At 42.6% G+C, this 12,306-nt stretch overlaps 1 protein-coding gene across 4 annotated transcripts in view; it reads left to right on the top strand.

Moving 5' to 3' along the window:
• Positions 1 to 2,050: 2,050 nt before the first annotated feature.
• Positions 2,051 to 12,306, top strand: part of Eif4e (eukaryotic translation initiation factor 4E) — a 35,425-nt gene continuing 25,169 nt past the window's right edge. The window contains exons 1-2 of one of the 4 annotated variants that reach the window (XM_087897524.1): positions 2,051 to 2,068; positions 3,031 to 3,077. In XM_087897524.1, the coding sequence (XP_087753650.1) occupies positions 3,060 to 3,077 (18 nt within the window). In that variant the 5' untranslated portion in view covers positions 2,051 to 2,068; positions 3,031 to 3,059. Of the gene's footprint in view, positions 2,069 to 2,214; positions 3,078 to 12,306 lie in introns of those variants that run through there. The other 3 variants (XM_087897526.1, XM_048456865.3, XM_087897525.1) reach the window with 3 other exon arrangements.

The following is a 12,306-nucleotide window of genomic DNA, read 5'->3' as shown; positions in this document are numbered from 1 at the left end:
GCTTAGTAACATTTAATCAATCAGCCTAGGATTATAAGGAATGCATATATACAATGATACTACGCTGGACCAAAGTTGTTGTGTGTGATCTAGACAACCCCGTCATACAGGACAGCATTACAACACCATCTCTCATTCATAAGTCTGACTCAAAATTTAACTTTTGCTTTTTTTTTAATAAACCAGCATAGACATGGCAGCAAGGTGATAAAGGCATGTTTTGTAAGTAGATAAGACATGATATAATATATTCTGCTCTGTACACTTAAGATTAGCACAGAGCTGGGTACAGCAGCCTACGCCTTTAGTTCCAACTTCTTTGGAGGATGAGGTAGGAGGATCCTTTGAATCTATGAGTTCAAGATCATCTTGGACACATTGCAAGACTCTGACTCAACAAATAAGTAAGGAAAACTAAATCAGTCACATACAGACAGACATAACACATAAAACCTGGCCACCATATATTTGACATGATGAAATCTTAGTCTTGATACTAGTCAAACACATCTAAAATGTCAAAAATATGAAACAAGTCATATAAAAACATGGAGATCAACTAAACTATAAAGAATGGGGCATACATAAGTTGTAAAAGCACAAGTTTTTTTTTCTTTTTTTTTTGGAGGGGGGAGAGAAGGGGAGGGCAGGGGTATTGGGAATGGAATCTAGACAGTCTTAGGCAAACATTCTACCTCTGAGCCACACCCTAGCCCAAAATACGAGTCTTGATTGACAACAGAGAAGGAAGGTTGAAAGAAAATACAATATAAATGAAAGCCATTTAAAACACAAGTTTTATATCAGTAACTATTCGGCTCATTGGGATATTTTCTTGCCAACCGATTGATTTTTGCTGTTATCTTGCAGCTGAATAAATAGGATATTTATGCTGTCTTGTCTTTTCTTTCCTTGAATAGAGATTCTCATGCTGCTTTGGCTGACCTGGAACTTGCCATGTAGCTGCATTTGGACTCCTGCTCCTTCAGAACGCTGGGTTTACGTAGTGATGGGGATCTAAAACAACCTGCTAGGTGAGCCCTCTACTGAGCTATGCTCCCAGCACTCCATGCTGTCTTTTCACCAAAGTTAACCAGCTATCATTTTACAAACCACAGAAAATAGAGGGATCAACTGTAATTCCTTTGGTTAGTGGAACCGATTTGTGCAGAGAAATTCACCGAGCTGTTTAGTTTGCAGAATTGTATCTACTTTAGAATCTACTGGTGCTGAATAAACAAACGCTTTCATTTAAATCATTTCTGTCCTTCTGGTAAAGAAAAACAGGGTATTGGCTTTGAGTTCTTACACAGCCTCAATTATGTGTTAGTCAACCCAAGCATCCATTATGCACTCAATAATAGCTATGACACAGCTCCAGACAACAGCAACTCCGGGAGGTGGCAGTCAGCTCGCACTGCTTTTCCTGGTGATAGCATTCTTAAGCAGCGTGGAAAGAGCAATGAGATCCGTCTTCCTCATTAGAACCATTACTCAACACTGTCTTGAGAAACGATAGCCCAGCAACTTAGAAGAAAATGCAGCATGCCAGCGTGGGGACACATTTCTGTTTGTTAGAAGTTGTTATGAGCATAATTTCCTGAACATAAAACTTCTGTTGAGAGCAGATACATTGAAAAGAAAAAAAAAAGATTTTGAAAGTTTAAAACTGCATTGATGTGCAAGGCAACGTAACAAAGCAAACAAAAGAAAAACAAAACATTGTAAAGGGTTGGGGATGTCGCTCAGTTGGTACAGGACTCTCCTCGCACTCAGCAAACCCTGGGTTCCATCCCTATCTCCGCATTACCCCACCCCAACCCCGGCACTAGCCAGAACTCCCAGTACTTTGGGAGGTGGAGGCAGGACGATTAAGGCTATCCTCCCTTAGACCACAAGTTCGAGGTTAGCCTGGGCTACAGGACACCCTGTATCAGGAAAAGAAAAATACTGAACAGCAGCGGAGGCAGAGGCAGCTGGTCCTTAGCACGCGCTTGCTCCTAAGCATTGAGATTCCGAAGCGTTTTCAAAGCTGGTTACAGTCCTTACCACAGCACACCCTTGTGAGGTAAGTGTATTATCATCTTTGGTTCATAAATGAAAAAGCTGAGGCACCGAGCGATTAAGTCACTCGCCTAAGGAGCATGAGTCAACGTCAAGAGTCATAGTTGACCCGGCTTAACGACTCCTGACCTTCAGTCCAGGGCTGAGTCAGCGGAGCCCCGAGTGGCTTCCCTGGCTGGCACCTGGACGTAGGCTATTTCCGTTCACGTTCAAGCAGAATACTGAAACCGATTGGACAGAACTTCCAAACTTTTTACGTCCAGCAAGATTCAACCCTGACGCATTCATCTCAGGACTGGGAACAGGAAAAGCCGACGCGTGCACCCCTCCCCCCCAAAGCGTGCGAGTGGGTACCGTGGGCTAGCCCGCCCACCCGCTAAGGGCAGCGATGGAAACGAGTGACCACCCGCATTAGTGGACCGGGGACAAGGGGAACGCAGACCGCATCAACGACACTCCATCGCCGCCTCTTCCTAAACCAAGAGAAAATGGTGGGAGGCGAAAAGAAAACTAAATAAAAAAAACACACACACAAGCAACTTGTCGTAGAACCTCAGCTAAGCAAATGAAGCCTTCTTGCGTGTGCTGAGCCTGCAGTTCCCAATCTTCTAGGAAAGATGGGAGGACTGGGCGACAAAGGGCACGGCGGGAATGCCCCGCAGTGAGTGACTGCGACCGGAGCTCTGCTCGCAGCACCGCAGAGGCCTAAAACCTACTCTGCAGCAAGCACCCGCGGCGCCGGGAGCCGCGCACCCTCGCCAGAGACCACGTGATCATTTTTTTTTAAAAAAAAAAACTTCGCCTTAAGAAAAAAAAAGAGACTCCACTTCCCAGAAGCCTCTCGGTCCTCACGCAGCTGTAGTCTTGCGCAGGCGCCGCCAGGGCCAAACGGACACGTCCGTCACGTGGGCAGGAGCCGGCCAATCCGGTTTGAATCTCATTTTTTTCCTCTCGCCCCCCCTTCAGGAGCGGTTGTGCGATCAGATCGATCTAAGATGGCGACTGTGGAACCGGTGAGTATTGCCTTCGGCCCCCACCCCCGAGGTCCCCGCGCTCCGGCTCCCTCCGCTCAGGGACTCCCCGCGGGACGGCGTTCCCGGCGCGCACGCCGCCCCCGGCCGCGCCCGGCCCCTGTCCCCCGGCCTGACCTTCCGCGGGCAGCCTTGGCGCCGGGAGGCTGGCGGCGGCAGCGTGGAGCGCACACGCCGTGTGGGGGCCCGGGCACCGGGGCGATGGGGGAGGGGCGCCGCGCGGGCCCCGAGGTGGCGGCTCGGGTCGGCGGCCGGCGCGGGGATCAGCGCCGGGTCCCGGGGGCGCGGGGCGGGCTCTTAGCGGGCACCGTGCTCGGCGGAGCGGGTGGGCGGTGAACCCGGCCTGGAAGGAGCCGAAGGGAGAAGCCTAGGGGCAGCTGTGCCTTCGCCGCCGGGATCCTCGTGCGGGCGGCGCAGGATGCGGAGGAGGGTGGGCTGGCGGGGCCGGTGGGCGCGCGGGACCGGGCGGGAGGGCGGGCGGGAGGAAGGGGCGCGGCAAGAGGGCGCAGCCCGCGGAGAGCCGCCGCGCTGCGGGGTCGAGTGGGGAGGACGCACGCCTCGGGGTCGCGCCGCGCACCTCTCGGGGCTGGGCGAAGGGGGCCGCTGTGAAGGTGATCACATTGTCCGGGCCCCTCCACACCGGGACGGGGCTGTCATGGAGGAGTGGAGGGGGAGGAGCGAGGCCTACAGATCGCGGCCGCGGGTCGGCTGGACGCAGACCTGCCTTTCACACGCGCCGGGCTTCCATTCATTCATCTCCCCGGCGCAGCGCGCACGCCTCCGACGACTCGGTAGATTCTTGTGGTCTGACTCGACTCGATACTCCGGAAGATAGCCAGCGAACACTAATATTGGAAATAGAAACTTTCAGGATTGCCTTTGCTTAAATGAAAAAGGAAATTAGCATGGGGACTGCAGCGCGTGCCGTGGCTCGCGTGTGGAAGTCAAAGGACAGCGTTTGGAGTCCCGAGGATCGAGATTCAAGCGCCTTTGCTGAACTCTGGCCCCTCAATACTGCTTTTTCATTTGACTTCCCCCCCCCACCTACCCTGCACTGCTTTCCTCTTAATTAAAGCATTTCTATTCTGAAATTGATTGAAGCAAGATGCTCACCGAGCAGCACGTTGGTAGTTACCCTGAAGGCAGAAGAGTGGTTGGTGTCATATGTGTTTGTCATGGTTTGGATTTGCCAGCAGCTGGCTCACTGACCATCCGTCCCAGGTTTTTTTAAGGAATGTCACACCTGTGTGATAAGGTCTCAGATGATTAAAGGTGTAGACTAGCAACAAGAAACCTATGACATAGAAACCTTGGTAGACTACCTTTGCCAGATATTTTGAAATTTTTAAAAATTCACTTATAGACTAAAGAAATTTGATTAGTTTGCAAAACGGACTTATCTGGGCAGAATTCAAGGCAACTTTTTTTGGCATGATTTACTTGTTCTTTATTGATACCAATTTTCATGACAATTTGGTTGTCTGCAAAACTGCCTCACAAATTGCTAGTGAAATTAACTGACTATAAGAGTATCCGTGTTATGTAAGAACAAGAGGGAAGCTTTTTTAAGTAAACTCTCCTGACAGGTTCTGATGTCTACATCTAACTGAATCTTATACCTTTCTCTACCAAGTGTTAGGGGAAAATATGGGTAATAGAGGCAAAACTGAGAAGATCCTGAGCAATAAAACAGCAGTGTGTTATGTGATACTTCAGTTACATTTAAGTCTTGGATTGTGTTAAAGCCTCAATTTAGAGTCTTTAGATTCTGTTCTGAGTCAGTACAGAGCTGCTGATATTTTTAGGGTGGGGTAAGGAGTGAGATTTAGAGTACAAAGTTGTACAAAGTATGGTCTGTACTTGTTCATTGTGAGCTCTTATGGGGCCTTACTGCCTGTGGTGGGGCCAGAGGCGAAATACTCCTAGTGATGATCCTGTTGTGAAAGTTGCATTGAAACTAGTTGAGGATAGTGTGTAACATGACATCGAGGTACTCCTTTTTTGTTCACCCCCTGCCTCCAGACCAGTCATGTGATATTCTTTTTAATATTTTTAAGATTTGTTTTTGAAGCTTGCCTATGGTGGCTCATGCCTTTAATCCCAACACTTCGGAGGCAGAGGAAGGTGGATCTGAGTTCGAGGCCAGCCTGGTCTACAGAGTGAGTTCCAGGACAGCTAGGGCTACACAGAGAAACCCTGTCTTGAAAAGCAAAAAGATTTGGTTTTGGTGCTTGATTTCAGCTCAGGGCCTGGTGCTAAACTACACTAGTGCTTTTCCAGGTTTTTAAAGCAGCTGATTTATTTTACTATTGGATAAATTGAAGAACTGTATTGAAGCTTGCAATCTTATTTGGTCATTGCTATTTTCATTTAGCATGTAAGTTTCTTTAAATTTTTTTTAGCAGTATGCTTGATTATAAGCACTTAGAGCAGTGGTTCTCAACTTGTGGGTTGTGACCCCTTTCGGGTGTTGAATGACCCTTTCACAGGGGTCACCTAAGAGCATCTAAAAACACAGATATTTACATTTCGATTCATGACAGTAGCAAAATTACAGTTATGAAGTTGCAACAAAAATAATTTTATGGTTGGGGGTCACCACAGCATAAGGGACTGTATTAAAGGGTAGCAGCATTCGGAAGGTTGAGAACCACTTTAGAGTCACGAGTAGGTAATTTTTCTCCCCTTTCATATCCTTTTATAAATGTTTGTCAGATTTTTATACTGGAAATTCTATAAATGATCAGTCATTGTCAATTTGATAATGCAATGTTTTTAAATGTTTGAGCTTAGTTAAGTAATAGCTTACAAATATAAATTGAGAAGGTCAAAAGGGTAAGGGAAGTGTATTGTTTCACAGAACATGTGGACAAAGGCTACTCCTCTTAGTTTGGAATTGTAGGAAAGTCAAAATTAGACTGAGTGAAGATGGCAGACTGTGCCCTCAACTGTCGTCTTGTGGTTTATGCTTCTTTTTAGGTAACTCTGCTAGGTTTTTCTTATTATTTGGAGAATACTTTGATTAGTTTTTATAATTTCTTCTTTTTTTTTTTAAATGTGTGTAGATCTGGAACTCATTTTGTAGATTTGGCTGGTCAACCTAAAACTTGAGGAGGAGTTCTTTTGCCTTCCCAGTGTTGGGATCTACCGGTGTACACCACCACACCTACTAGTCTGAATAGTTCCTCTCTTTATACTTAGCAACCCGCTTTTAAAATAAGACTGTTAAACATGGAGAAGCCAGCTGTGCTGGTGCGTGCCTGTAATCCGAGTCCTCGAAAGTGGAGGCAAGAGAATTGTGAGTTTGAGCATGGCCTGGCCTACATGTCAAGACCTTGTCTCAAAGCAAAATAAAATCTTTAAAAAAAGGGGGGGGGGTAGGCTGAGATTTAGGGGTAAAGGCGATTGCTGCCAAGCTTGAGTATCTGAGTTGGAGACCTAGAACCCTCACGGTGCAAACAGGACCCCATGCGTAGTTGGCCCTCTGTCTTCCAAGGCCATACCAAGGCAAGTGTACACACATAGAAAAATAAATAATATATGTTTGAAAGCTTTGAAAGAAAACAGAAAAAGAGCCAGATGTTATAAAATCAACTAAAAGCTCTTGATTGGTAAGAAGACTTTGGCAATTTTTTTTTTAAAGTGAGGAACCCATTTTGTTAGGAGCTATGTTCAGTGTTTATTTCACATTTCACTTCACTTCACTTTATACTCAATCTGTGTAATTATTTAACTTAGAGAAATGAGATGTGAATATACATTTTACACATCATAGTTACATAGATTGAGATGTAAAATGAGTCAGGATGGTTTAATCCAGATTGAACAAAAAGTCCTAAGCAAATAACGCTTTCATGAAACACTTTTAATTTCTAGAACAGCAGCTTTCAATTGGGGGTGAGCAGTCCTTTCATAGGGGTCTCCTAGGATCATCAGAAAACACATATTTATAATGATTCATAAAGTAGCAAAATTCCAGTTAAGAAGTAGCAGCATTGGAAGGTTGAGAGCCACTGCTGTAGAAGGCTAAGAATATAAACTTCAGTAGAAGTACTGGGCTTCATAAAAGAATGTCCAATAGCTGCCCTAGCAATCAAGTCTCCTGTTAGATTGTAAGTTGTGCCATCTTTCTCAGGGAGATGACTGAGAAGTGGAAATGAGCATGGCTTGTATAGTATCTTTTAAATTTCTCTGTGACGGAACGTTGAAATTTCTCAGTCTTCCTGAAAATGGGAGTCAAATATCCTAAAGTGATCCTGATTTTTAAATGTATTAGGGGTTGATATTTGTGGATCTCATGTTTATACCCAGATCAAGGTTCTGTATACAGGAATGCACACATCTGTATGCACACATCTGCTGCGGTGAAATTCTTGCTTGCCAGTCCTTGGCCATTAGCAAGCAGTGGGAAGCCTATGATCACAGGTTCAGGTACTGTCTGTCCCCTTTCCTGTCCTTACTGAAGAGTCTAGTCACATCTAGAGAAAGGATTTCCTTTCATCTAAAAAATAATCATTTTTTGTCTTATAGTCAAAAACAAGTAGTTGTCACTGAATGTGTGTGTGTGTACAAGAGTGTGCGTGTATCCCTCTGCCTATATCATAATTTTAAAAATACATTATTCCATGGAGATTGATGGGAGGTTTAGTCATACTATGCCAAGTGGATTTATGTTGAATCATGACAAGCCTGACTAGTATTTCCTGGAATGTGGAATTAGTGTTCTAAGCAAGTGATTTTTTAAAAAGTGACCTTTTAATCACCGCCTGTTTGAAACAACTGTTTGCTTTTGTAGTGGCTATTTTTAATATAATAGGCAGATCTTTATTAATTTCTAATTTAGTGTGTATCAGTCATCACATAGCAAGTACTTTATATATATTCATTCAATGCTTGCAGCAGTTCTGTTAGATAAGTGGAGAGTTACTCTTATTTCACAGATAGGAGACCTTTAAGGCAGCCACGTCCTAGAGTATGTGCTCGAGCATCACACTGGCGTCCATCTGCTGGGCATGCAGGGGATCTTCAGAAAGGGAGCTTAGTGTCCATAAGCTTACCAGGGGCTTTGTTTCAGCTGTGACTTAAGATTGTGTAGATAGGCTTTAAGATAACGCTTGCATGATCATGTTGAATTAAAGCATAGAATTTTAAGAAAATAGCCTGTAGATAACTTTTGTCTCATATGCGGTGGTGTGTTTGCATGTAACTTAGACATCCTGCTGTGAACTTGATAATATATCCAGTGTAACACAAATGCCACAGCAAGGTCTGCCTGTGTTCTTTAGGGAATAGTGACAAAAAAATCATGTACGTTTTCAGGGTAGGAGCTGGTTTTTACCTAGAACATCCTGTGTTTAAAGTTTGTTGATTTTATCGATAGTAAACTCACAAATATGGAGAGCTCATTGTGTATAGTCATGCTTTAGTACTTGTCTAGCACTCTGTAGGTAGATTTCAAAAGACAGCAAGTGACCGCTTCCCTTCTCCTGATCTTGTTTACCTCTTAGGATATTTTGCTAGTGGAAAGTTTCAGTGAATTTTTAAAAAGAAAAGAAACCACAAACAGGAATTTACTTACTGTAGACTAAGTCATTTTAGTGAGGTTTACCAGGGTGAAAGTTATTTTGGGGGACAGTTGAGCTGTAATGCATATTAACATGTATGGAAGCTTGTTACTGCAACATACTGTACAGAATTTAGCAGTAATAGTCAGTCTTTGCTTTTACAGTGGCAGATTTTGTTTTTGTTTTTTTTTTTTAAGACGGTTTCTCTGTAGCTTTGGAGCTCTTGTAGACCAGGCTGGCCTCAAACTCACAGAGATCTGCCTGCCTCTGCCTCCCGAGTGCTGAGATTAAAGACACGTGCCACCACTGTTTGGCTTATAGTGACAGATTTTAATTCAACGTATTAGTATTTCCATATGAAATCTTAGGGGACAGGAGCCTGGCAGCCACAATGTCTGTCCATTTTAAGTGTCGCCGAAGGCAAGGATATCTGATTCCTTAGTAGAAAGGTGAAAAGTGCATCATTTTGCTCCTTATATTTTATATGAATTAAGTATTTTATAGGTAAGGAATTTATATTTTTGCAAATTGTATTTTATCTTACCAAGATTATATAGGTGCTAAATGAGTTAGGACTTACACCCCGCACCAAATCTCAAATGTTATTGATGTTAAGGGGAGGAAAGTGCATCAAAATTCAACCAAAACTAAAGTATTCAACTTTACTTTTCAGTAAAATTTGTATATTGAAGATAAAATTGATGCTTAGGTCATCATTAAACATGAATAACCTAATATGAAATCATTCCAATGAAAGTCTGTGCCATATGGCTTGAATGGTAGGGTTATGAATTTTATATATATGTAACATAAAATGTGTATATTAGATATAGACAGGAATGTACACATAAGCATATATTTTTCTTTTGAAATTGTATAGTTTATTTTTTATTTTGGCTCTATAAACTCTGTAATGGTATTTAGACTTTATTATGCTTTTAGAATTTTTAAAAATAATTAATCCATGCTCTTGATCCAGAATTCACATAGATTCCTTTAGCATTTGTTACTGTATGTAGTGATGAAGTCTGTAGTCATACTCTCTAGACTTTTCTTTTTGAATCGCTATGGATAGAATCTAAAAATTTTTAAATGCTTTATATAAAATGCACAGAATTACTGAAAAAATTGCCAGTTGTATTGATGTATAATTTGATTGTTGTAAAATGCTTAGGAGTATAGAAAAAAACTAATTATTTTCTATTAAGCAAGAATTAATGTGAAACATTAAATGCATCGATGTCTCAGACTGAGTCATGTCTTACTTTGCTTTTTCTTTATTACTTGTGTATAAGTCTATGTGAATGTGTATGTGGGTGCCTTATGGAGGTCAGAGGACCTTGGGTTCTCTGGAATTGTAGTTACAAATGCTTGTGAACTCTCATGTGGGTGCTTTATACTCTACAGGAGCAACAAGTACTTCGAACCGCTAAGCCATCTCCCCAGTGTGCACAGGCTAACACACACACCCCATTTTTGTTTTTGAGACAAGGTTTCACTGTATCTCTGATTGGCCCAGAACTCAGATCCACCAACCTTTGCCTTTTGAGTGCTGAGTTAAGGTGTGTGTGTACATTGGCCTTTTATTGTGAAAAGTAGCTCTTGCATATCCCCAGATTGGTTTAAATATTACTTATTTGCTTGTTTTCTAGTAATATTTATTTTATTACACTTAATGAGGGGACACATGCTAAAGGGACTAGAGGATGGGGGGCGCTGTGAGAGTTGGTTCTCCTTCGTGTGGATTATATGTGTTTTGTATTTGATTTAATTTTGAAAGCACAATTGAGGATGTCCTATTTGGCTGGCTAAATTATTTAAATTTACACTAAAAACACTTCTGCTTACCAGTTTTAGAGATTATCATTTAGTGTATAAAATTGGTATTGTTCTGAGTTAAAAAATAATGGAAATTGTATATGCCTGTCATACATAATACCTATGTGCATACATATGCTTTAGAGTAATAGTACATTATGTACATATATGGTTTATAGTAATAAGCTAGAAACCACTTGGGAAATCAATTTTCTTTTTACTCCATTGTCATAGTCATACTATAAAAAAGTCTTAAATATATTTTATTTTTATTTATGTGTATGGGAAGGGGCCGGAGGAGGCCAGAAAAAGGCATTGTATTCTTGGACCTCTACTTACAGGTAGTTGTGAGCCACCATATGAGTGTTGGGAATTGAACCTGGGTCCTCTGGAAGAGCAGCAAGTGATCTTAACCACTGAGCTTTCTTTCCAGCTCCATATTATTTCTTTTTGTCTGTCTGCCTACTACCTACTGTTCTAACTTGGGACAGTTGTTCCTCTTTTTTTCCTACTATAGAAGTTTTATTTTTGAGAGAGGGTTTCTCTCTGTAACTGTTCTGGCTGTCCTGGAACTCGCTCTGTATGCCAGACTGTCCTTGGACTCACAGAGATCTTCCTGCCTCTATCTCTTGAGTACTAGGATTAAAGGCATGTGCCACTGTAGATGGAGACTGCTTGTTCGGTTCTCGGCTGCCCACACCCGAATAATCACACAGAAACTATATTAATTACAGCACTGTTCCGCTAATGACTCGGGCATATTTCTAGCTAGCTCTTACATCTTGAATTAACCCATTTCTATTAATGTGTGTATTACCACGAGGTTGTGGCCTACTGGTAAGGTTCTGGCGGGCTTCTGTCTCCTTCAGTAGCTAGGCATCTCTTTGACTGCCTACTTTCTTTCCATATCTCTGTTCGGATTTCCTGCCTGGCTTTACTAAGCCATTGCCTGAAACAGCTTCTTTAATAACCAATAGTAATAAAACATACATAATCTTAATATACAGAGGGAAATCCCATGTCATGCCACTACTGCCCTGTGATTTTTTTTAATTAAAATTTTCATGCAATATGTTCTTACCACGTTTTTTTAACCTCCTCCCAGTCTCTCCCCACTTCCCTACCCATACAATGTTATGTTCTTTAAAACTCTCACCAAATCAAAACAAGCAAAAGACCAATAAGACCCCCCCCCAAAAAAAAAGCAAAGCAAAAGGAAAGAAAGAAATTCACAAAAATACCACTGAGTTTCTTTTTTATGTTGGTCAACTCCTCCTGGGCCTGGGTCCTGCCCTGGAGTGTGGTTGATATACCCAGTGACATTCAGTTGGAGAAAACTGATTTTCCCGTTGCCAACAGGTATCAATTGCAGAGAGCTTCTTGGTTTCTTGGTTAGTGATAGAAGCTGGTGTCTGCTTCTCCCTGTTAATGCTAGGACCCCTCTCTACCTTGAAACTGTCCAGGCCTTGTTCGTGCCGAGACAGTCATACATGCATGTGTACATATGTGCATGAATCCTGCAAAGACACTTTTCTTGGCGTGTTTTCATCTCTGGCTCCTACCGTTTTTCTGCTTCTTCCACATAGATCCCTAAGCCTTGTGGGAGTGCTTTAATAAAGACATCCCATTCAGGACTGCGTGCTCCACATAATTTCTCTCTCTGCAAATTGTCCGGTTGTGGATCTCTGTTAATTCTCACTGCAAGAAATGTCTTAGATGTGGGTTAAATAAGGCACTGATCTCTTGATAGCATGCAGAGTACATTCCAGTACCCTGATGGTAGTCAATAGGGGTGAAGCTTTTAGTTAGACACCAGCTGGACCTTTGTG

The sequence above is a fragment of the Myodes glareolus genome, chromosome 17 (assembly GCF_982192425.1).
Source record: "Myodes glareolus chromosome 17, mMyoGla1.1, whole genome shotgun sequence".
NCBI classification, from domain to species: domain Eukaryota; kingdom Metazoa; phylum Chordata; class Mammalia; order Rodentia; family Cricetidae; genus Myodes; species Myodes glareolus.
The sequence above is the reverse complement of the archived record's forward strand: the minus strand, read 5'-3'. Positions and strand labels throughout refer to the sequence as shown.